The sequence below is a fragment of the Astatotilapia calliptera genome, chromosome 12 (assembly GCF_964374335.1).
Source record: "Astatotilapia calliptera chromosome 12, fAstCal68.1, whole genome shotgun sequence".
NCBI classification, from domain to species: domain Eukaryota; kingdom Metazoa; phylum Chordata; class Actinopteri; order Cichliformes; family Cichlidae; genus Astatotilapia; species Astatotilapia calliptera.
This window is the reverse complement of record NC_137433.1, coordinates 14,443,257-14,468,957: the sequence shown is the minus strand read 5'-3', so window position 1 is coordinate 14,468,957 and position 25,701 is coordinate 14,443,257. Positions and strand designations below refer to the sequence as shown.

At 39.5% G+C, this 25,701-nt stretch overlaps 1 protein-coding gene and 1 long non-coding RNA gene across 2 annotated transcripts; both read right to left on the bottom strand.

Moving 5' to 3' along the window:
* Window positions 1–1,024: 1,024 nt before the first annotated feature.
* LOC145432287 (uncharacterized) lies at window positions 1,025–25,701 on the bottom strand. The gene is made up of 4 exons (XM_080309025.1): window positions 24,666–25,701; window positions 24,204–24,520; window positions 23,810–23,995; window positions 1,025–1,176 (listed from the first exon to the last, which is right to left on the bottom strand). The coding sequence occupies exons 1-4, from the start codon at window positions 25,292–25,294 to the stop codon at window positions 1,112–1,114; spliced, it is 1,197 nt and encodes a 398-aa protein (XP_080165151.1). The 5' UTR covers window positions 25,295–25,701; the 3' UTR covers window positions 1,025–1,111.
* Window positions 2,729–5,445, bottom strand: LOC145432288 (uncharacterized). Its single transcript, XR_013912570.1, has 4 exons — window positions 4,820–5,445; window positions 3,589–3,665; window positions 3,432–3,493; window positions 2,729–3,156 (listed from the first exon to the last, which is right to left on the bottom strand). It is a non-coding gene; the product is annotated as an uncharacterized LOC145432288 (long non-coding RNA).

Genomic DNA, 25,701 nt, shown 5'->3' with positions numbered 1-25,701 from the left:
GTTCTTAGTTAAGATTATTACACCTATCACAGAGAGCTGTCTGGTAAAAGGTTAGAAGCATCAACGGGCGGGGTGAGGCCGAGTGCGTTGGAGGTCGAGACACACACACACACAAACAGTAGTTAGACTCATATTTAGGTAAGAGTTCAAATAATAGTTTGCAAAAGCTTGTGACTGCAAAATTGTGTCTGCCTAAGGGACAGTTTGTTCCAGGAGATAAGCGAGAGTTAGAAGATTAATAGGAAGCACCTGGCCTCGAGACGGAGAAGATGTCCTTTTAAATGTGTCCAAAGTCGTCAACAGAACATTTGTGGTTTTGAAACTTATGCATGTATTGTATCTGCTTGACGCATGAGGGGGCGTCATAAACGTAAACCCTGATGGTATAAAACAACTGCTTGTGTATCATTGGGCGGAGATCGATGCTGTCTGTGGGCAGTGTTCATTTCCCCACGCCCGTGTTCATTAAAATCATTGTTTGACCGAAGCTCTTCTGGACCATTATTGTTTTGTGCTCACCCTCAATATTTGAACTCGTAACAAACAGCAATAACGGCAAAACATGTAATGGACGTGCTGGTCCACTAGACAACATCATGTTAATGTAATGCTTTGGGTCTCTTATGCAAAGTAAAGAGGCTGAAATAAGGTGTCCATGAGTATCAGTTTTCAACATTCAGTATTAAGAGCCAAAGACTGTACGGGTTGGGCCAGTCGTCAAGTCCTGGAGCAAAGTGAGCCTGCAAATCAATAAGATGCAAATCAGTTTATACCTTTCATATAATGTTTGAATTTGTTTATTCTGAGTTTTATTGTTCAGTTAGTTTCCACAGTTCATATATCATGTGTAATTTTTCATTAGTTTCAGTGTTTGTTTGTATTTTATTCTATTATTGATGGTTGTGTTGACAGATTTATCAAAATTTAAAGCTATAGATGTGAACTTCTGGTTCCTTTATTATTACCTGTATAATTAGTTTCAGTGTTTGTGAAGTGGGGAAGGAGGACCCAAAAGCAGGACTCGTGCGATGGACAGTGCTCTTTATTTACAGTGGAGTAAATAAGACAACACAATAATCCCTTGAGCTCCCTCGACTCCTGTGTCATGTCTTCACCCAAAACTCTGTGCTCTCTGCTCCCATGGCTGCTGTCCACCTGTGCTCCACTCTCCTCCTCCTGGGAAAAAAAACAACAGAGGCAGCCGTCAGGACACCATGCCGCCTAATCAACAAAAAACAGTCCCAGTCTAAATAATCTAAAAGACCAACCACAGCTCCAGTGATGGCAACACACAGTTCTAGTGACCAACCCAGTGGGCGGCACTCGAGAAAAAGCAGTTCAGGTGGCCTGCATACATTTAGTATCAGGCTTTACAAAAAAAAGTATCAACTATGTTAGGATCCATGTTCATCATGTGTGATGTGTGTTTACATTTGAAGGTGTTTGTGGATTTGTCACCTCTCTTCAAGGTGTGGTTTGTGTTTGATGCTGAAAGAGATAAAGACTGCTGATTGGCTGAAGTAGGGTTCAGTAAAAATTGTTTGGTTGTTGGTTTGGGCACTGCTCAGGTCCACATTAAATAAACTGCTGCTCGTGTGTTTGTAGGTTCTCAGTCATCCAGGTCATGGTTGTCTAAGGAGCCTGGAAAGAAAGCGACTTTACTTCTTTAAGGTTCTGGATGATGTTTAACTTCTGATCCAAGAAGCTTCTTCAGTTGATGTGCTTCCTTTGCTCATTTTCCACCTCTGCACAGTTTCGTTTGATGACAATGTAGTGCAGTTCTCCCAAACATACAACAGAGGGCGCTATGCACATTCACTGAAGTGCAGAAAAATACAAGTGGGGGAGGAAACAAACAGCAGCATCAAGAGAGAAAACTGAAGTGTTCAAAGCGAGTTACTTTAGTCTCTTATTGTAATATTAATTGACATCTAAACATCACGTTGATGCTTCATGTTTGAGTTCCGTGTCCTTTTACTGCTCAGTTGGAAAATATTGATGCGATTTAAAAGACGAGGAGAAGAGTAATTTCTCTGTACTACTTCAAAAGTAATTTGAAAGCACTGCCTCATATGGAAAATGAATCATGATGAAATCCTGAAACAAATAGTGTTTGTGAATATGAAGAGTTTAGTTTTCATTTTGGTCTTAGAAGTATAAAAATGCAGGACTGAAGACAAGATGGAAATGATGTGTTATGAGAAATAAAACACATATGTCGCTATGTACTATAATTTTATTTTGTTTATTTTTTGTTCTTGTAGGTTTTTTGCTTTAGTGTAAATTTTGAAAGCACTGCTTTTAGTTTGAAAATTGGATTCAGTTTTTAGAGTTCGGACAAAACAATGGACGGTTTCAAGAAATGTATTTTATCAACAAAACTTATTTTGATGGTTACTGTATTTATTTTAATGCCCTCAGTGCACGGAGGCCAACAGCCTCCACGTAAACATTTCCACCCCCAACAATCAACTCAGATTTATGAAGTCTATCATGTTCAGGCCCTGCAGCTGATTGGTGGCATGTCTGATCAGAAAGCCTTTCTGCATCTTCACAGTGTGAGTCTGAGAGTTTCTGAACAACAGGATGAGCTGCTACACACCTGACACCACATTCAAACACACACAAGCTGCAAATCTGACACAATATTTTAGACCAAAGAAAAAGGTTCACAATTTGCAGTTAACATGAAGATATTCTAGAGTAGAAACAACACACAGCACACAAGTTTCATGTAGAGATGATTGTTTATTCTGGATGTTATTTTCATTCAGTTATTTTCCATTATTTTGAGCAATTTTCTGATTTATCCAGTTCATGTCAGAACAAACATTCACAGTAACAGCTGGTCCAGTACAGACACGTTCAAAACCAGAACTGATTACACCATAAATCATGTTGTTGTAAATCACTCCACCACCAGAATCACCCTGAGAGAAGAGAAATGTAGTTTGTGCTCCCCAAAATATCTAAAACATACACAGATGATATACAGTAATATTAGCAGTTAACTAACCCCACGTGCATCTACTTGATGTTCTTCCAGACACAGCCTGTTGTTATATGGCACATATGCAGTACACTGAGAGTATCTGGTAGGCTCACAGTCAGCAACACACATGTCTGCACACTGAAGATTAGGTGGTTCATCAGGGACTAGAGAAAAAGGAAAAGAACAAAAGTTATTCATAATCTTTCAAAAGCTAAAATTGTGAGTAGAATGATGTTTCATCTTTTGTTATGTTTCCAAATGATTTTTAAACAAGGAACTTGGCGCACAGTATATCTACTCCAAAATTTACAAAAAGAAAAAAACTTGTTCTTCATTCAGTATTAAACAAAAAACATAAATGTAAGTATAAAACAGTCACAGAAACCGAAATCAGATTCTAGCATTAACTGTGAAATAATCAAACAAAATATGGTCTTACGTGTGTGGCCGGTGGCATTTACTCTATAACCACCAAGTCCTGCAACCTGAACGACGTCTCCTCTAGAAACAGACAAAAAACAAAACAATCATAAATTAATTTCACATCCATCCATGTGACATGAACACAAAATAAATCAATAAATCATATGATGTACTCTGCAGGCTGGGTATTTCCAGGTGGCTGAAGTGTTTCCAGGCTCCTTAGACAACCATGAGCTGGATGACTGAGAACCTACAAACACACACGAGCAGCAGTTTATTTAATGTAGCGGTGAGCACTGCCCAAACCAAAAAACAAAAATATATATTGTACCCTACTTCAGCCAATCAGCAGTCTTCATCTGTTTCAGCATCAAACACACAACCACAATTTGGAGAGAGGTGAGAGATCCACACACCTTCATGAGAGGAGCCACTAATGTAAACTAACACCACACATGATAATCATGGATCCTAACATAGTTGATACTTTTTATGTGAAGTCTGGCACTAAACCTCTGTGTTCCTGTCATACTGCATGTACTATATATACATGTAGCATATACAAAGCACAATAATTAAGCTGTTAATAATTAACAATGTCTTCTGTAAGTATTTCATTTTAAAATACACATCCATTCATGCATTAATGTTTAATGTGTGAAACATTTAAAAAGTTAGTTAAATAATAAATAATAATAATAATAATGATAAAAACCCTCTGTAAAGGACTTTTGGATTTGATGCTTTATGTCTGGATCTTGCGCTTTTGCACCATCTGGTGATGAACAGTGGAATGTAGAGTTGGTTGCATTTTTGGGTCTCCACCCAACCCCTTTTTTGCTAGCACACATGGTTAGCTCCACACATGGAAAAAGTAATGTTCAAAATTAAATAAGTGCAAGAAATAAGTTAGAAAAAGATAGTAAGGCCACAAAGGACTATTTAGCCCCTCCTGGAGGTCAGCTTACTTTGCTTGTGTTCTTTAAATGTTTTATTTTCTGTGATTAATTACGTTGTGATTGATTTACACAAAGTAGAAGAATGCATTTTGATGTGATGTTTTAAAAAAAAATCGTTTTCTTCTTTGAGCAGTTCTCCCGGGTCGTCGAGACCAGAATAAACCCCGTTTTATAACTCTACATGGTGCCTACGTCAACCTTTGAAGGCGCTACACCCTCAAAAGAATCAGCTGTACAGCACATTTGCTGCTGTTGTTACCAGACACAAATATAAATGTGCCAAATTTTAGATCACAGGAAATATTTCTTAGAGCAGATTTTAAATCAGTAACTTTGCAAATTTAGAGGAAATGTTTTTGGACAACAAACGTGTCACATTTTAAACAGGGTTTAATCAGCGCTGACATACAGACATTTATGCGCTGGGTATAACAGACATGCTTACCGTGTGAAAGGACCGCGGATGTCTTGGAGCAGAGAAACATGCTGTATTGTTGTTTTTCTTTATTGCATAAGCAGTGCCCGACTGTCCGAAACGCTCTGTGCGGGTAGCAAAGTCGGCTCCAACGCACCTGCAGGCTATGCCCCATAGCAGGCATCCATTTGAAAGAAAGGTGTCGCTGCGGCTAGGCTCACTCGATAGTCAGGCTTTTATTTGTATTTGCGGCATTCTGGTGCGTTAAAACTAGCAGCCTCTGTGTCCCGCTTGGATCACCATTCTGAAAATTCTGATATTTAAATAAAATGATGAATCGGCGAGTGATGAGGAGCCACGTAGATCCTAAAATGAGGTTTGATTAAATCAAACTCGTATGAACAGTGATGACGCGTTCCAAACAAACGATGCTTTCTACATGGCCAAATTGTGTGCTAACTACCTCACAGCGCTGTGTCCGGGGTCCGAAAAAAAAAGTTAAAACGATATACCTTGCGAAAGTTGTGAAGTGCTGAGGAAAATACTGTGTGTCTGATGGGGTGTTTTTATATAGGTGGACTTGGTTTCAGTTGACCTCTGACATGGAGAGATGAAAAGAGCAGTTTGTAAAGAAAAAAGGTGAAAAACTATGGAACTACAGTTGGGATGTGTGTGCTGGGATGCTCTTGATAAGTATGCAGCTTTTATTGTTTTATGACTTGTTTTGCTGACTGTTGGGGCCCTACCTGTAACCCCCTCTGTCTCATCAAGTCTTACTGTTGCAGTGCGTTTGTGTGGCTACTAGACAATTATAGGTTGCATTAAAGGAACATTGGGGGGTCGATACAGTGCTATTGTGGCTAGTTAAGAATATGTGGTTTTTAGAAGTATCACAAGAAAAGTTTATTTCTAAAAGGATACATGTTGTTTGTGGTACTCTGTTTTAAAAACTACTAGCCTCTGTGTCTTTCAGAGCACAAAAGAAAAGTGCTCCTAAACTAGTTAAAAAAGTGCCTTTATATTACTACTGAGGTTGAGGCAGTAACAAAGTTCTTTAAATCATCAGGCAAGAAAATCCAGAAACCTTGGGTTAGCCGTGGCTATCCGGGTCATCTGAGCCCGAATAGTAGTGATGTGACGTTCTCTATCGAGGCTTCAAAGCTTGTGTCGAGTAATTGAGGGAGCGTTTCTGCAATGCGCGTATCGAGGCTTGCTTCATTTATGGGAGGAGCTGAAAATGATGACGTCTGAAGCCTCGCTGCCCGGCTGTACCACGTGACTGGTTCATGAAGTGGTTCGAACTTTGCCGCGAGCTACGACAGCGATATAAACCCCTCAGACTTCATTCAAAAATGTGGGTGTTTGATGGAGAGTTGCGGTTAGTGAGAATTTGGAGACAGTTTGGAGGTTTATGAGAGAAAGTCAGGAGAGAATGGAGCCAGCTAAGAAGAGGAGGATATCCTCACCTGTGTGGGAACATTTTGATCTTATTCCTCCCAACAAGGTATGTAAATTTCTACAGAAGATGTATTTCCATAATACTGATGGTGCAATACAATTTATGTTAAGCTGTCTTTACTTTTGTACAAGGTGAAGTGTTTGCTATGTGCCAGGGAGCTGGGATATAACAACAACACCTCATCCATGCTTAGGCACTACAGAGCTTTGCATGAGAATAAGGGGAACGCCGATTGAGGAGCAAGACCAGGTGAGCCATCAAATGCAATGATAATATAGCATGCAGTAATGTTGCTAAATGATATAACAATATTATACAACTGTTATAAGTTATGTGTGTGATATTTATATTTGTGCTTTGTCTTTATTGTCTTTCCTCAGGAGAACAATCTCAAATAGATGAAGACCTGGTCAGCATGGTGATCGAGGACTCCCAGCCATTTAGCAATGTGGAGGACAAAGGATTCAAAAGATTTGTTAAATCATTAAATCCTAGCTATGTTCTCCCCACTAAAAAGGTCATAAAAGCAGTGAACATTTAGTTTTAACAGAATGTGAACAGGCAGGAGTGTGTAGCTGTCCATACCTCAACGTTACAAAAGCACAACTACTGTCCACACCCCAACCACACCTCACCTCACAGTAAATGATCATTTTCCATACTGCCAGTATAAATATACACAGTATACTGCCATCACTACAATATACATGTTTTACACACTCCTTTTGTTGTTGACATTTACAGGCTGTGTGCAAAATGCCACACTCTTCAAATTCATGCCAACTAATATTTTTACGTCCAGTAGGTGTCCTACTAGAGCAAATGAAGCTTCAAGAAGCTTTGCGCTGGGATGAACCAATTGGATGAAAAGCTTCAGTGCTTCATGAAGCTTCATCTGCCCATCACTACCGAATAGCCTCCTTCTCCTCCTCCTGCACAGGAAATAATCCAAAGTCCGTTAAATTCAAAAGAGTCACTGAAATAAATGTCTGTTGGGTAAAACATGGTCAGGTTAAAAGCGAGCCGTTTAATGTGGCTGATAAAAGAGTACAAAAACAAAAGGCAGATGCACACAAGAAAGAACCTAACTAGAACTAAACTGGGAAAACTGAATGCTAAACACAAAAGGCAAAGAACAAAACCTTGAACGTTGCAAAAAACATAAACATGGAAACTCCTGGAGACATGGAACAACAGACAACTTGACAAAGAATGAACAGAAACACACAGAATAAATACACACAAGGGTGATTAGGGGGAAGTGGAAACACATGGGGAAACAGCTGACACTACTCTGACATAACGAGACAAAGGAAGCAAAGCTGACTACACTGACATAGGACACAGACCTTCAAAATAAAACAGGAAACATGAGACGCAGACAAGACAATATAAACTTGATAACATAAGACACGCAGCATGAAACACATAAAGGGCAAAGGGAGACTAAAACACAGGGGTAGAAGACACAAGGGGAATCTAAATAAACAAATGAGCTTAGATAACCTAATGAACTTAAAAATAAACCATAAACATCAAAAATAAACTAAAACTTAAAACGCTGGGTCAAAAGACCCAGGATCGTGACAGTGGGAGGTTGAAGCCTATCCCAGCTGCCACAGGGCAAAAGCAGGACAGGCTGCCAGTTTATCACAGGGCTAACACAATATATGTGATAGAAAATCAACTGAAATGTTTGATATTTATTTATAATAATAAGAGAATAACTACTATTTATAATAATATTATAGTTGTTATTATAAAATGTATTTATAAATATGTGTATATTTTTTATAACACCCAACATAAAAGGCTTCTTTCCAAACCTGAGCTGTTTCAGACGCTTCTTGAAATTCTGACTTCTCTGAACTCAGTGTAAGGTGTCTGCTCCCTCACTGCGGCTGTGCCTGGAAGTACTTCTGCTTCTTGTCTTCCCCTAATGCAGCTTTAAAGTATTAAGTATGAAGCAACAGTGCTTCTCTTTGCGCCTCTGAAATCTGTGTTCTCTCTACTGATAAACAAAAGAAACAATGTAAAATGTATTAATAAATCAGTAACAAAAATATAGCGTAGAAGGTAAGTAGAGATTTTCATACCATCTTCAAGCCTAATGCTTTTAAGTCCCACACTCAATGCAGCCTGACTCAAAACCTGATTCTAAATGGTTCAGCACAGACAGAGAGGCACAAATGTTTAGTATTAACCTAAGTTACTGATCATTTACAGTATTACAGAGTCTATCAGTCTTTGCATGAAGTAAACATTCCTGTAAGTTTCTAGCTGACTCTCAGGTGTCACAGGTGTGCCAGCAGGAAAGAGGGTCAATAAACCTGCATCCTGAAGTTTGTCATGCAGGATTAAAGGAGCCAGACTTTGTTCACACAGGTAGAATTTTATTTTACACTGACTCTGGGTAAGTATGAGTATCATACGGTTTAAATGAAGCGCTAGAACTAGCAGAAATTTATTATAGATCCATTGAAGCTAATCGGGATATTTACTGTGAATCTGTGAATGCGTTTAACCATGTTACTGGTAACTTCATTAACTAGTAACTTAGCAACTTAGTCATAACAGGAGTTAATATTTCTGTCTAGACACCATTTAAATAGTAACCGCTTTACCACAATATAAGATAACCTTTACACCGTAACTTTAAGCTAGCACCATAAAGACTGTAAAACACGTAATAATATCTACAAATGCATCTCAAAGCTCTTACATCAGCACTCGCAGTATTACTCAACACAACCACATTAACATTATTGAGTGCAGTGTTGGGGAGTAATACATGTACAGGTGTTAGGTATGTAAAGTACAAAATATGAGTAACCAGTTCGTCACAGTTACAGTTTAAATAGGTGATAATTAGAATACAGTTACTGAAATAAATGGATTACACAGCGGTCATTTTCTGTTTCATGTTAGGCTATCCCACCTCTAATTTTGGTAATTAAACGCATTGCCAGAAACCCAAATAAAACACGTAATAAGAGTGTAGGAGCCATATGAGTTGTTTCCGTCTGACTAAGTGGGTTGGTTTAAATGGACTCACTGTATTGGTGCATGGGTGTGGGGCGTGTCTCATGGGTGTGGTATAAGATAAATGTGATTGCACTCACTTGTTCACAGCACCTAATGTGATGAGCAGAAGGTAGGGTGAGCACGAGGCAAAACTTTTTGTTGACTGCAACATACCGCAACATGATCGTAATATTATCGCAATATGAATGCAAATTGAACACAACGTGATCGCAATTGATAGCAGCTTGAATGATTGTGATATATTTGGACTGTAACTTGATGGTGTTTGTATATTTGTGCACTAATTGATGCCATAGACCAGTTTGTAATTTTGACATAGTAGCTAGTGCAGTTATTCGTAAGTTGCAGTTATTTGTTTGTGCAGTCTGTGCGTTTGTTTGATAGTTAATCCCATATGCTGATTTGTGGTTTGGACAGTTGCATGTGAAAATAAAGAAGCAAATGATACAGAAGTGTTTTGTGCGTTAATTGTTGCGCGTCATCGGTGTCCTCATGTTTAGCCTGCCGCGGCCACTGGTTGGAAGAGCCGCAACAAAGAGGCTCGAATGTACTGTTGATGTTGATGCCGTCAGTTACACAATGGACTCGGAGCCAGCACAACAGAGCCTGCAGCAGGGCAGGAATGCATTTCTTACTTGGAAATTCCAACACCACTTCACATTTAAAGAAGAAAAGGATGGGCGAATATGACTCACTATATAAAGTAGGCCAAATCTGATGCAAGTCTTTTAGTTTTTACTATTTCTTTTCCATATGGGAAATGAAGACAGAACACTAAACAGCAGTAACTTTTGTAGGGTTACTGAAGTTGGACTAGCTGGTATATAATGATGTGATCATTTATTTAACCCTGATTTTAACAGCTCCCAAAGAACCCCCACAGAGTCACTCTGTGAGCAGTTTGCAGACCACTTCAGGGGAAAAGTCAGCGCCATCAGATCTGACATTTTATCTAATCGCGATATGATTTTAAACACATCTGAGGGCTCGATTGTACCTGAGGAGACACTGGACAGCTTTGTCCTGGTTAATGCTGAAAACCTTAAGAAAGTTTTCTCCACAGTGAGACCCACCACATGTCTTTTAGATCCAATCCCCTCTTCAGTCTTTAAAACACTGGATTTTTTGAAGCTGAGCTTTTATACATGATGAATTGCTTTCTTCAGCTGGGTGTCTTCCCTGTTGCCTTTAAAACGGCAGTGGTGAGGCCCCTTCTGAAGAAGAGCAATTTGGATTGTAATGATTTTAATAACTACAGACCTGTATCCAACTTACCATTTTTAAGTAAAATCTTAGAAAAACTTGTTTTTACTCAGATTAATGACTTTTTGAATGATAGACAGATCCTGGAGATATTCCAGTCTGGATTTAGGGTGAACCACAGCACAGAGACGGCTCTCCTAAAGGTTTTAAATGATCTTAGATGTAACTGGGACTCCCAAAAGCTCTCAGTCCTGGTGCTACTGGATCTAAGTGCAGCCTTTGATATAGTAGACCACGCTATTTTTTTTTTTTTTTTTTTTTTTAAACAGACTGAAACACATGGTGGGCCTCTCTGGTGCTGTACACAACTGGTTCACTTCCTATCTCTCTGACAGAACTTTTATGGTGAGTATGGATACATGCTCCTCTAAGATCCATAAAATGACATGTGGTGTGCCTCAAGGGTCGGTTCTAGGCCCTGTACTTTTTAATTTGTATACGTTGCCTCTCGGCGGTGTCATCAGGAGGCATGGAGTGAACTTCCACAGTTACGCTGATGACACGCAGCTGTACATCTCCGTGTCTCCTGATGACACCAGACCAATGGATGCCCTTTTTAACTGTATTTTAGATATAAGATCTTGGATGGCAGAAAACTTTTTACAGCTTAACCAGGACAAAACTAAAGTTTTAATCATCTGTCCTGAGGCTCAGAGAGAGAAACTCTTGTCTAAATTACAGGCATTTTCACTATGTCCTTCGCTACAAGTAGAAAAACCTGGGTGTTATTTTTGACTCTGAGCTTGGTTTTATCCCACATGTTAAATATGTAACCAAAATTGGATTTTATCATCTAAAAAATATAGCCAGAGTCCGCCCTATTCTCTCTCGGGCAAACACGGAGATGCTGATGCATGCTTTTATTACCAGTCGCATTGATTACTGTAATGCCCTGCTCTCTGGTCTTCCTAAAAAGAATATTTCAACTTTACAACTTTTACAAAACTCGGCAGCTTGTGTGCTGACGAAGACCAGAGGGCGGGCCCACATTACACCGGTTTTAGAATCGCTGCACTGGCTCCCCGTGTGTTTCAGGATCGATTTTAAAGTTCTTTTATTGGTTTTTAAATGTCTTAATGGTCTTGGGCCTTCTTATCTCTCAGATCTGCTTTTACCGTATGAACCCTCGCGGACCCTGAGGTCCTCTGGTACTGGCCTATTGATTGTCCCTAAAGTCAGGACACATACTCACGGAGAGGCAGCTTTTCAGTGGTATGGTCCTCATCTGTGGAACAGCCTGCTGGAGGAGCTCAGGGCCGCAGAGAACGTACATGTTTTTAAGAACAGGCTCAAGACCCACCTTTTTAATTTAGCTTTTACTTAACGTTTATTTATTTTATGCTTATTTATTCTATCCTGTTATTCTATTATTAATTTAGGCTTTATCTAATATTTATTGATTTATTTTTTAATCTTGTTACTCTATTTATATTGTATCCCGTTCTCATTTATTTTATCGTTTTACCCTGTATATATCCTATTGTGTCATATCTCAAGTGTTTCCTCAGAGGGCGCTCCCTGCACCGGGGCTGTGATCGACCGTGGTTGCTGGGGCTCTGGGGTCCTCTCAGCCTGGCTGGGGGGCTTCTTTGCCTCCCTCCTGCTGTGTGCCCAGCCTGGAGGCTACGGTCTGTGACCGGCTCCCGGTGCAGACGGCTCCCTGTTATAGTGTTTCCTCACTTGGCTCATGCGTACCCAGCCCAATTTTACTCTTTGTGTGTGTGTGTGTGTGTGTGTGTGTGTGTGTGTGTGTGTGTGTGTGTGTGTGTGTGTGTGTGTGTATTCACATCGTTTATGTTAATGACAGTGTGGGGAGTGAGTTGGAGGGTGGGGTGGGCTGCTTTTAACCATGTAAAGCACTTTGTTCTACATTTTTTTTTTGTATGAAAAGTGCTTTATAAATAAAGATTGATTGATTGCTACATGATCGCTAGCGACACAGCTATGTTAGCATAGAAACACAGTGAAGCTGGAGGATGAATGCTAACTTTTTTCCACTCGATAAAAGTTAGCATGAGGGTTTCTGGTGGTCAGGGACAAATGCAATCGCATGGCAGGATGCCTTAAACAGATCAAACTTCAGTCAGGAGAATAACTGAGCTGTACAGTAAATAAGTTAAGAACAATGGAATAAAACAAAACAGTAAAAAATAAAACATAGTACATAAAAATTAAAACAGCCCTATATTTAAAAACAAGCTAAAACAGCATTGAATCAACTAAAACAACTGAAGTAAAACTAAAAACCAACATCTCACAAGGAGTGAAAGGCCAGGGTGAATAGATGGGTTTTCAGGAGTGATTTAAAAACAGGCAGAGAAGGGGCCTGTCTTATCTCTAAAGGCAGATCGTTCCACAGTTTTGGAGCTGCTACGGCAAAAGCACGATCTCCTCTAAGTTTACGCTCAGTCAGATGCATTTAGGAGCAGCTGATCAGCTGACCTGAGAGAGCCGGTGGGTGTATAAGGCTGCAGCAGCTCAGAGAGATAAGATGGGGCTAGGCCAGAGCTTCCCAAAGTGTGGGGCCCGCCTCCTAGGGGGGGGCGCAGAGCCATTGCAGGGTGGGGGGAGGGGGGGGCGGTATGAAAAGGGGAAAAAAACAAAATGCTTGGACACTGCTAGCACGGGGCGCCTACACAAACGCAAAGCAGGAGATGAAGCATCGCTGAATAGGTTTCCAAACCAACTTTATTCCAAGCCAAAGACTAGAAAATATGGTGAAGCATATCTGCCCTTTGGTTTCACCTGCACAAGCGCTGAGGTAGGTCTCCCCTGCAGAATTGGTTTTCCCTTCGTCGGGAGCAGCGCTGGGCTGTTCAAATCACGGACAAACAGTATCCCACATTCTTGATTTTTAGTTCACAAACACTTGTTGTAATGACTAACTTCCTGACATTTTGGAGACGTTAGCTCTTTATACAGTAAAGTTAGAGTGGGATACAAAAAATATCAGGCTGATCCTGCCACGATTTGTTCCCCCGGTTCAAATCACGGAATAACAGTATCCCACTGTGACACACGCTAGGCACAGATACACCCACACACAGGTCGTTGTCATCAGATCCCACATTTATTAAGAGTGTGCACTGAATTACAACAGAACACCGTCTGACAGCGGTCGGTTTCCCCAGCGTCTCTCTCCTCCGCTCCTCTCCACCTCACTATATAAAGGAAAGGAAAACCACCATCAGTCCAAAATCGCCATCAGCTGTTCTTACCAGCATCGCCCCGTTGAGCTCACTGCACCACTCCTCCCCTGCAGCCGCGCCCCGGACCACACCTCCGCCACACCCACAGTTTATGTTTTTAATCCCATTTTGCACAGAGAAGCATTTTTTGAAAAAATGTATTGATAGCAATGCTGAATATTATTACACAGTAAAAAAAAACAACTACATGTAAAATTACACCGTAGGGGTGTATGTCTAAGGAGCTCAATGAGGTAGCTTGGAGCTATATCGTTAATAATTCGGAAGGTGAGCAGCAGGATTTTGAATTGAATGCGATACTTAACGGGAAGCCAATGCAGGTCGGCAAGGACAGTGGGTGATAGAGGCATTACATCGGTCTTTCCATCACATTTGTGGCTTCTTCTCCGCTGCTTCTAAGTGGAAATTGGTACATTTGACTTCACTACAATTATCTGACATCTTTAGTTGTTATTTTACAGATGAAGATTTGTGCTCATGAAACGCATGAAGTACAATTTTGTTTCTGTAGTTGATCAATCAGTTATTTGACTTGCATGAATTCAGCAACTATTATTATATGTTAAGTCTTTAAAAGTACTTACTGTTGATATTATTTTCTGTAAATTGTTCAAAATCATAAATGTGTGAGAAGCACTCAATCAGGGGCGACTCCAGCATCAAACCTTTAGGAGGGCTCAGCTCAGTCTTAATGTCATGCTTTTAGTGTTGCCTTCAAAAGAAATGTAATTTTTGGATGACCTACAGCAGTGTCTAAGAATAACAGATTTTAATATAATACATCAGCTTTACGGTGGTCACTTTAGTTTAAAACCCGATGCAATGGCACAGTCATGTTGACAGTAAATTTCAAAAGCAGTTTAAGAAAAAGCAGATCAGAGGAGAAACCTGCACGGCATTGTTTCAGTCTCTTAACCACATAGAGGCAGGTCCACCAAATCATCAAGTATTTAAAGTACCATTATACAATACAGACAGTTCAAAATCCCCCTGCGACTCCACGTACCTGCACAAGAAGCAAACTGGTAATAGAGCTGATTTTAAATGACAGCTTTTGAATTCATGCAAACCCAAACACTTTGTTGTGCAGACTCAGCACAGAGACTCGTGTACACCAATTCAGAGAGTGGAGAACAGATTTGTAGTCTGTCACATCAGTATAGTGGCATTCATCCTGTTCAAGTTTACAGTGATGTGAATGTTGCTAAATGCTATTATTCACATTAATAGCAGAGTGCTACTGAAAAGCACACAACGCATCCATTTAATGCATGTAGATGTTGTGAAAAATCCACCTGATCTCTGTTAGTTCCAGTCTCTCTGTCCGCGCTTCCTCTTTGTACTGACAATCACACACAAACATTTTATATTCAACTAAAAAAATAACAAAAAAAATATGTATATATTCTTGTAATAATTATTTTAAGAGCAGTTTCGGATCATCGTTTGATAAGAGCATAGCACCCTGCTTAGTTATGAGCGATCACCATAGATGAATGTGGGCAAAGCAGAAGTGACATATATGTAGCCAGGTGGAAGGTCTTTATTATCGGACATGTCCCTGACTTTGACTTCATGTCCACTCTTACGTGTGGACATGAAGACATACTTCTTATGTGTGCTGTGTTCCTCCATCTTTCTCCCTTTTTCTCCCCAGCCATGAAGTCTTTTGAATTTTCACTCAATAACAGCACCTTTTAAAGTTATTTGTTTTTATTTATTTAAACATATAGTAAAATTAATATAAAGTGGTACATGTTATGCACTACCTAAAGTGTGAAGTCACAGAATGATACTATTTAGTGCAGTTTTTAATCATTACCAGTCTTCATCTTAGAGCTTGTGCTCTTATTGTGCCATGATGTCTCCTTTTAAACTGTGTGGATATTCACCTCTTCTTCATCCTTCCTGTTCCTTTCACCAAACTGCTCACTCTTGTTCTCCTCTGATCTCACTTCCTGTTCTGGTTATAAGAAGAATGCAGTCAGCATGTGTCAAAGACACTCCCTTAGATTAGATATTTAACATTTTATTTATCAACTATTTTATGCACTAAATCAATCAATTATTAAACAAATATCATATTGTAGAAAAGCAAATAATAATGCACTAAGCAGTTTCATGCCACAAGAGCTAAATGGTCACTTCACTGTATTTATTTCCCACAAACTACTATACCTAGGATCTTCAAGTTTCCACTATAATTCATTAATCTGCAGCGACTGCAGAACATAAAGTATATTGACCTCTATTGCTTTCTTTATGACTTGGCCTGAATACACACACATACACATCTTTGAATAGCACAACAAATGAGGTAATTTTCCATGTGTTTTAATAGGTTTTAGTGATTTATGGGTTTTATGTATGTGTGTGTATTTTGGTCTTCAGTGTAAATTTATACAAACTGTAATTTTTTCAGATGAAAGATCCATTATTTAATGTTGCTTTATGTTGACTCTATGGAGAATAAAGCCTTGCATGAGTGTTGCTATTTTTAAATTGTGGAGTGGAAGACCTACTGTACTTGTTGTTTAGTCTGTGATCTGAATGCCAAATTTAACCAAATTGAAAGCAAAGGTTACAGCTGGGATATTCCACACATTTGAAAGACTCATTGTGTAACTCAGATGTTTATGAGCTTTGATCACTCCAGCATAATAATTATCATGTAACTGCAAGAAGACTTAATGAAACTGAAACAATGCACCCTAACACAGGCATTTGAACTGTACGCTAAGGAGTGCATGAAGTGTACCTCTACAGCTGAAAAGAGTTTGACTCTATAATTTCTGGATCTACTGATTTTGTTTCTGATGTATCTCTTCTTTTATTTAGCCTGTATTTGTATAGTGCTTTACTAGTCCCTAAGGTCCCCAAAGCGCTTTACACAACCAGTCATCCACCCATTCACACACTGGTGATGGCAAGCTACATTGTAGCCACAGCCACCCTGGGGCGCACTGACAGAGGCGAGGCTGCCGGACACTGGCGCCACCAGTAGGCAACGGGGGAAGTATCTTGCCCAAGGACACAACGACCGCGGCCGTACAAGCCGGGGCTCGAACCGGCAACCTTCCGGTTACAAGGCGAACTCCCAACTCTTGAGCCACAATCGCCCCATTATGAACAGAAAGATGATGAAATCCTCTTTATTTGAGAAAATGTCCTTAAACTATTTTTCCTCCTTCTTACTGAGTTTCCAAGCTACCTCTTTGTTAAGTGAATAAACTATTTGAACAAGAAAGATATCATGGCATTTATGATGATACTGTGTGTGTGTGTGTGTGTGTGTGTGTGTGTGTGCGTGCGTGCGTGCAGAGGGGAGGTCAAGACAGGAGCTCGCTGAGTTGACCTGGTACATCAAGTTTGGATTTCCCCAGTTATTGGTAAACAAAAAAGATTTAAACTTAAAAGATTTTGAGTTCATGCACACTAGAAAAAAAAATTCTCTTCATCACAATCATTTGTTTAAAAATATGGCTATTTTACTGATCTATGGTTATTATTAAAGAGGAAGGAAAGAAGAAGAGGAAGCCTGAGCCCAGGTTCTGTCCATTTTCATAACAAGTGACAGCACAGACATCTGAGCTTTTTCGTCATAAAGATTGTGATGTGAAGCATCAGCAGGTAAAGTGTCGTTAAAGTGTCACTTCAATAATGCTGCTGGGAGAAAGAAGTGTTGACACATACTAGTTTTGAATAAAAGGTTTAAAACACAAACAGTCGAATCCTAGGTGTTGCTTTTAAGCTTAAAGAATATAATAAGTTCTAAGACAATTCAGTTTACTTCTTACTGTCCATGTTGTGTTGTGGTATTTACTTTATCATGAATGTACGCTACTTTGTTCTAGCGACTGTAAAAAAATAATTGTATTCATGAAATAAACTAGACTTTCACAGTCTGCATCTTCCACAGTTTTTATGCTTTTTTTCCACTCCAAGTTTGACACAAACCCACAGACAACCAGAGTTAACTAACTATGTGAAGCAATCACAGACACTGTAATGGCTGATTTTTCTAATAAACACAATCAGGTTAACATTAAGGTTTAACATTGAAGGAGATTTGTTCCATAGTCACAGTTATACTTGTATTTCCTTTACTTACATCCAACACTACTATGTTCTGTTTCAGTCCAGGTGCTGGCAGTTTATCCTTTGTTGTTTGGACAAATAAGCTTAAAGCTAAACCTTCATGTTTTTGATGGGAAAGTTTGTTAAACCATTGCTCAACTTATGTCTGCATGAGAGCAGATAATTATGATGTACTTGTAAAAAGACTTGATAAGCAGGTCACAGCTGAATCAAGGGGTAATAAAAATAAGACCACGCGGTCTCAGCACGACTACACATGCAGTGGGTTATCGCACACATTTGAAAGACTCATTGTGCAACTCAGGATGTGACCCCTTATAAAGGAGACAGAGAAGTTCTGTTGTTCAGTCAAGTAAAACCTGGTGAAAGCGCAATTCTAAGACTCTGGTCGTTGCTTAAGTGTATAGATAAAAAATCTTTTCTTCATACATTCTTTTCTTACTATATTAGTATAATCGCCAAATCGATCATTTAATATTTATCTCCTGAAACGATCTACATTAACTTTTTATCCCTAGAAATGTGTTTCCAGAGTCCCAGGTTTAGTGACTTCCTGTCCACCATCACATTAGCCGAGTAGTTGTCAAATTTGAGGGGAGCAGAGAAGATCAGACACCAGTCAGCAGGTCAGAGGCCATCTCTCATTTCACAAATCAATCACTTGATTTATAAATGGAACAAACACCCCATCAGACCAGGTAATGACCCATTATGAGACAACAGCCGTCTGAGAGGAGATGTTCTGTATCACAAAACATGGGAAACAAACAAACTCTAGGCATTCTGAAATATATAAAGCTCAACAAAAAAAGACAACCATATCAGATCCTGATGTAATTCATGTTGTTGTTGTCTTTATTAGTCATTTAAAAAGAGGTCCAGAAAAAGTGTCCAGGAAGAGATTCTACTATTTATGCAGCACTGCCCCCGTGTGGCCACAAAGACACACAACAGCTTCATTTCTCAGCCTGTTGCCTTCTTTTTCCTTCATGATGTAAACAGTGAATGAACCGAAAGAAGTCAACCCATAAACTGTTAAACTGATACAACAATCATGATGATTATGTAACAAGTTGTAGTTGACTTTCTGGTGGTCGTTTTGGTATACAATTTAAAAGCCATTTTCTTTTATAAATACACCATACACTTTGTTCTTGACCATTTCTTTTCCTCATATCCTTAACGGACAGTGGAGGAACACTACATCTAGCTTCTGTTTAACATTTATCCAGGCGCCCCCACACTGTACCTCTACAGAAACCAAGGGAGAGACAGACACACAAAGATTTCCACTTGAATCTTGATCTCAAAATAGAAAAAGTTTTATCACAAAATAATTACAAGAGCACAAATAAAAACTCGAAACCAAAGACAAATGAAATAAAAGGGCAAGGCCCTGCGACTGAACACAGCACATCTTGCACACCTTTAAAATTCACAAATTTCAGTTTTCTTTGTCAGTCTGTGGTATTAAAAAAATCTCAACATGATGACCAATGTTTGACCTTTCACCTCTAGCATAGTTTTCTCTGGATTTCAATCTGGCCACTCCTGAAATGACATTTATCAGTGTATGTACAGCATCCATTTTTGGTTTAGACAGTCTGACACAGACCGTCTCCATGGCAACCTCCGAGACTCTTCTTTTCCTAAAAAAAAAAAAAAAGTCTCTATATGACCACCAACAAACCTGTTACACCATATTTTTTCACCAGCTCACCTTTGCTGAAGGTTCTCATACAAATCTAAACATCTATTGAGAAAGTCCACATCACTCTGATCTGTAATGAAAACAGAAAAACAATGACAACACCAGCAGAGGCCTCCGACATAAACCTGGCAACATAAATCTAGATAACTTTGCTTATTTATCTCTTAAAACATTCAACAAAGATTAAAATTCTAACAAATATACCAATATAAATATATATTCCAGAAACAGGACATTCCAGTTAGATCCTCTCCAAACTTATACTGGGCAGCTCAGCCCATCATCCACTTTTACAAAACAGAAAGCCGCCTGATACAACAGCCCCAAAAGTGACAAAAATCCACCTCCAAAAAGCAAAACTTCTCATAATGGAAAAACAAAAAAGATTGTCAATCCTATCAAACACTTTCTCTTAATCTAAAGAAATTATTCCAACATCAAACTGTACAATTTACAAATAACTACCAAGTCTCTCATGAGAAAACTCTTGTTCACATTAGAGCTGTGTGGTACACAGTACGACTGATCTCTGTGAGCGATTCATTTCACAAAGTGTTTCGGCCTGGTGGCCAGTACTTTTGAAGGAAGTTAGTAATCTGTGCATAACAGAGCCACGTCTCCATTTCTAAGCAGAGACAAATCTCTGTTTTTTAGGGAGAAGAAAGAGCCCCACATGATGGCTCGATGCCAGTAACAGTCTTTTACAGAAGTCTGCAGGCAGCCCACCCTGTGCAGGAGCCAGCTGACCAGCAGCAGCACTAATCTCCTCCAAAGAAAAGTTAGCATCCAGGACAGCTCTGTCCTCAGAGCTCAGCTGAGGAAGCCCCTGCAGCAGCTTCTCCACTCAAGCTTTATTACTTTACTCCATCCCTAACATGGTGGTGTAAAAGTCCACGGCATACTGACCTGCTCTGCATCCAGGAAAAACCACTAACGCCACATAAACTACACTAACAACACCATACACAATTACACTAACTCATAATCAGCCTCACAACACACCACACATAAAAAAAAAACACAACTTTCAGCCAGACAAACCACACAGTCCACCAAACTTCCATCATTCACAAGAGAGAGGGAGAGATATAAAACGAGAGAGTTTAGTGGATGTGTGTTTGTGTGTGTGATACACACAATTTATGAATGTACTCTCCAATAAAGGTTATGTAGTTGATGAAAAGTGGGTTAGATTAAATGTTTACATTTCTTGTGCATGAAGTAAACTATAATATTTATATGTAAAATTCCACACCTACACCTGTGCGCCCTCACACTGCAGCACATTTTACTCCCCTGGTTGCAGAAACCGTTCTATATTTTGTCACAGCTGCAAAAGAAGCTCCACTCAAAGAAACTCAAAGTTGATGGAGAGGAAGAGATTTCAGAACATGAGGCAGGAAGGTGGGGAGAGACTGAGGCGGTATGGCACACAGGAAACGGTCGAGGGCAGACTCAAACCCAAGCTCCTGCAGTGGGAACTCTAACGTTTAGTACATGTGTCCCCACTCAGCCAGGTGAGATATAGCAGAACCATCAATTCAGAGTCTGACAGTAAGGGTGAAGACGAGCCTGACTGTTGGTCTGTTCCAAAACAAGCCCATAAGCAAGCTTTGAAATAATATGTTACAAAAGTGTGAAACTGCGACATGAAATTTGATTTGAAAATGAAATTCATCCTGATCAGGAGCTGTTATGATCTAAATGGTGTTCTAGATCCAGTAAGCATTCATTCAACTTGTATGCAGCAAAATTAAAAATAAGTTACCACATGTTGTTTTTTAATTTGGTAAATAATTGATAAAATGTTAAAAGTACTGGTCGTACCTTAGCCACATGTTTTTTCTGTGTCCTGAACTACAAGGTTTCTGGACAGGGTATTTTGCTATTATGTCAACTGTTCTTGGGGTAACTCTTCATCCTTGTCCTCTGATTGCTGTATTTGGGATTCCTGTTCGCTCACTTACACTTGATTCCACACAAAAGGATATTATAGCCTTCACATCCCTATTAGCGAGACGTCTAATATTGTTGCATTGGAAGTCTGTTAAGTATCCTACTGTTTCCCGGTGGCTTGAAGATGTCATGTTTTTTTTAAAACTTGAAAAAATTAAATATACGTTGAGAGGTTGCACAGCCAAATTTTTTCACAAGTGGCAACCCTTTATCTCTTATTTTGCTAGTCTAGAGGTATTGCCTGTTTAAATCTACTTTTGTTACTGTTATATTCCTCTAATATGTTTGATGGTTGTGTTGATCTGTGTGGGACTGATATATATATATATATATATATATATATATATATATATATATATATATATATATATATATATATATATATATATATATATATATATATATATATATATATATATATATATATATATATATATATATATATATATATATATATATATATATATATACACATACATACATATATATATACACACACACACACACACACACACACACTTAGGAAAATGAAGAAAGGTTGACTGTATTTTGGTAACTACTTACAGAAAAAGATTGATGAGCAGAAAAAAAGAAACAAACTTTAATTGTTTCTGATTAGAAGCTGTACAATCCGGACTGACTTTAACAAATGTGCTATAGGCTCACCTGGAAAATAGTGAGCTTTAAAAGACTGATTTTGTTCCAAAGGCTTGCACAGACCTCAACCAATCCTAAGGCTAATTAGCACGGCTAGAATTTTAAAAACATTTGTTAAATGATGTCATTGCTAACATATACCTGTTTTAGAGCATGGTGAGTAGCGAGAATGCAAAGTTATTGTTACCTCTAAAAAGAAAAATGTGAAGATGTGATATTAGCATGAGCTATATAGTATCTCCAAAAGTTGATTCTGTTCATCTGGACTTTACGTTTTGTGGGAAAAACGTTTCGTCACTCATCCAATTGACTTCTTCAGTCTCAGCTGACTGCAGGTTTCCCCAATCTTATAAACAGTGCATGTATATGGTTACCTGCCCCCTTGCAAAACTTTGCTAGACCCGTCCCTGCACAGTTACCAGCTGTCAGTAAAAAAGGATCCTGATGTTATTTGTCTCTCAGAAACAGTTCATAACTTCCCTTCAACTTATTCATGTCACCTAAAAGGTAAACCTGTTTCTCCATCACCTGTTCAGCTCTGATGATTCAGTAAGGACATCTCCTGGTTTCATCTTCACGTTTCCCTCTCACCATATATCCAAACCGATATCATGACCAGCAGCTGTTACAGCTGTGGCTCCAGCCAACATCAGCTGATACTAGAAAGTAATATTAAATAAATTCTAATAGCAGCTGATCAAGTTTTAACCTGCTGCTGTTGTTTAGAGCGACCACCGCTGGTTTCCTCTTTCTGGCTCGAAATGCGCGATAAACAAACAAGAGAGAAAAGCGATCAGCTGATCATTGATCAGTTTCATCATTTAAGTAGCAACAGGAGAGAGAGGGAGAGAGAATGGGAGAAGAAGAGGCAGCTGGCCACGTAAAGACACAGAAGAACTCCAGCTTTGTGTATTTTTTTTTTCATTCAAGCTGGAGTCCGGGACAAATCGGGTTCCTTTTCAATACGAGACGCGGCCGGTCCGGCGGCCACCACGGGTCTCTCCTCCTCCTTCCTCCCCTTTCCCTCATCCACCTGCTGTACTCAAAATTTGTACTCAAGTACAAGTACTGTTACACTGGTTAAATTGTACTCAATTACAAGTAAAAGTACTGGTGTTAAAAAATACTTGAGTAAAAGTACAAAGTACTCTTCTCAAAAACTAGAGTATTAATTACTTTTTAACACACTGATGTTTTATTCTGTCGTCAATAGCAGGCATTCAACTCGATTCACCAGTATAAATATTTATGTTCAAAGCACATTTCTCAGATGAACAAGGTATAGAAAGGTAACTTGTTTTTTAAATAAATGTAGATATAAAAGAAGGAATTTTTTTTGTTAAAACAATGACAAATATGTTTCTGAACATGCGTAGAACCGTTTAAACTTTTCCCCATACACTGAACAACAGGCAGGTGAGTGTCTTAAACTCTTAGCATTTCTGTCACACTTTACTTTCTGAACCTTTTGTTCAGTTTCAGCAAGAGCTGGTTTTCTAAATTAACAGAGGCAATCCGACTTCGTTTGGCTGTGAAGAGTAGACCAGCACAGCTAAAAAGTCGTTCACACGCAGCAGAAGCAGGCAGAGCTGTGTTCAGTTTAAGAGAGAGGTTTTTGATACCTGAGAAGGAGTGCAGCAGCTCCATGGTGTCTGTGGCACAAGCAAGGTAACCATCAAGCTCAACTGCACTTTGCAGCCGTCTGGAGATTGGTCTGGAGAAGAATTCATCTTCATCAGATGACTCTCTTTGCTGATCCTCACTCTCATGCTCTGTCGTTTCAAGATGTTGTTTGATGTATGTCAAGGCTGTAATTGCAAGTAGATAACACAATTTTGTTATTTAAATTTCAGTGATTATTCCTGAACACAAATTTAAAAACGGCAAATTCTCAAAAAGGATTGTTTAGTATTCGGGACAGACCATCAATAACTTACAATGTATTAGGTGAAATACTCACTTAAGCATGTGTTCAAATGTAAAAATACACAAAAATGGGATCACATGAATCCTTACCAGCCTCTGTTACATCTGCTCTGTCAGTCCAGGAAGTCTTGAACTTGGGTAAGAGGACTGCAGCTGCAGCCAACTCTGGATCCTCCATCATCGCTCCAAAACGCTTTTGAAGGCCATTTTGCAGGACTCTGATGAGTGGCACGCATGTCTTGCTTGATGTCTCCAGCCTGCTAAGTTTGAACAGTAGTTGTTGGATTACTGGCAGGAGCCATCCCATAAAGGAAGTGGACTCAGACTGAAGAATGTTTGAAGCTTTCACCAGTGGCTTCATGGTGGTACAGTACTCCCTAAGGAATGCAACTTCTGCAGGACTCAACCTGTAAGACACAACAACAAAACCCACCATGACTATAACAGGGATCTTCTGATTTAATATTAAGAGTCTGCTCACGTTTTTAACCATCCATTAAGGAAAATTCACAAGATTTGCAACCATATTGGTAGGTGTCCAATTTTACTCACATTTTCACCTTGAACTCCTCACAAATGCTCCTGATGGCATTTTCCCCCTTCTCATCAATGATGCGTATTATCCTTTCAATGGCAAGGTAGGTTGAATTCCATTGTGTTGCATTGGGACGAATGATCTGTAGTTCACACTTGTCCTCTACCACTTCATTAGCCAAATGAGTTTTGTTCCAAATGGCCTGGCATTTTGCAAAGCATGCACGGGAGAGCCTCTCGTAGGTTTCCTTCATGCTCTCTGCTAGGGCAGCATCAGATGTTGCCACAAGGTTTAGCAGGTGACATGCACATCGCTGATGAGACGGGAGTTGATACTCCAAACCAGAGTCTTCATCAAGAATTGCACTTGCCTCATGGTAGTCAATATGGTCAGTCAGGTCAATAGTTTCTGGGTCTGTTTCATCTTCAGCTTCATCTGCATCATTTTGTGCCCCAAACAGTGGATCCAACTTTGTCAAGGCCTTCCACATATCAGTTGTGGTTCTTACAACTTTGCCTCTAATCTTGTATTGGCAATGGATATCATCAAGCGCACCAGCAAGCATGTCAAATGTGTGAGACCCTCTCAATCTTTTGCATGCTGGTGCTGCAGATCTTCTTTCCAGGGACTCTTCCTCCAATGGCATGTGACTCCAAGGTAACTTTTCTGATGAGCTGACCAACAATCAGTAGTGGTAGCAACAAATTTGACTTTATCCAATGCTGCAACCAAAGTCATCTTCATGTGATCAGCAGCTTCACAGATTCTGGCACGGACAGTGGGTCTGGAGAGGACTTTGGCTTGAGGTTGTAATGTGGTAACCAATTCTTTGAAAGATGGCTGTTCTACCACTGCAAATGGCTGTAGACCCTCACATATGAAATTGATGACAAGCATGTCAACAGTTGCTTGTGGAACATGTTTGTTTGCAGCTCTCAACATCAGGTCTGGTAACTTGGCTTGTGTATTTGCTGAGAGCTTGTTTGGTGTGGCTGTGGCCTTTCGCTGACGAGATGTTGACGCCACAGTGATATTGTACTGCTCAATCTTCGA

What these genes read in the sequence shown, in the direction of transcription:
- LOC145432287 (XM_080309025.1), bottom strand. Translation starts at nt 25,294, where the DNA reads ATGCCATTGGAGGAAGAGTCCCTGGAAAGAAGATCTGCAGCACCAGCA. An exon ending in GAGGAGTTCAAGGTGAAAAT is followed by an intron (nt 24,521 to 24,665) that starts GTGAGTAAAATT and finishes TGTGTCTTACAG; the next exon opens with GTTGAGTCCTGCAGAAGTTG. An exon ending in AGCAGATGTAACAGAGGCTG is followed by an intron (nt 23,996 to 24,203) that starts GTAAGGATTCAT and finishes TTGCAATTACAG; the next exon opens with CCTTGACATACATCAAACAA.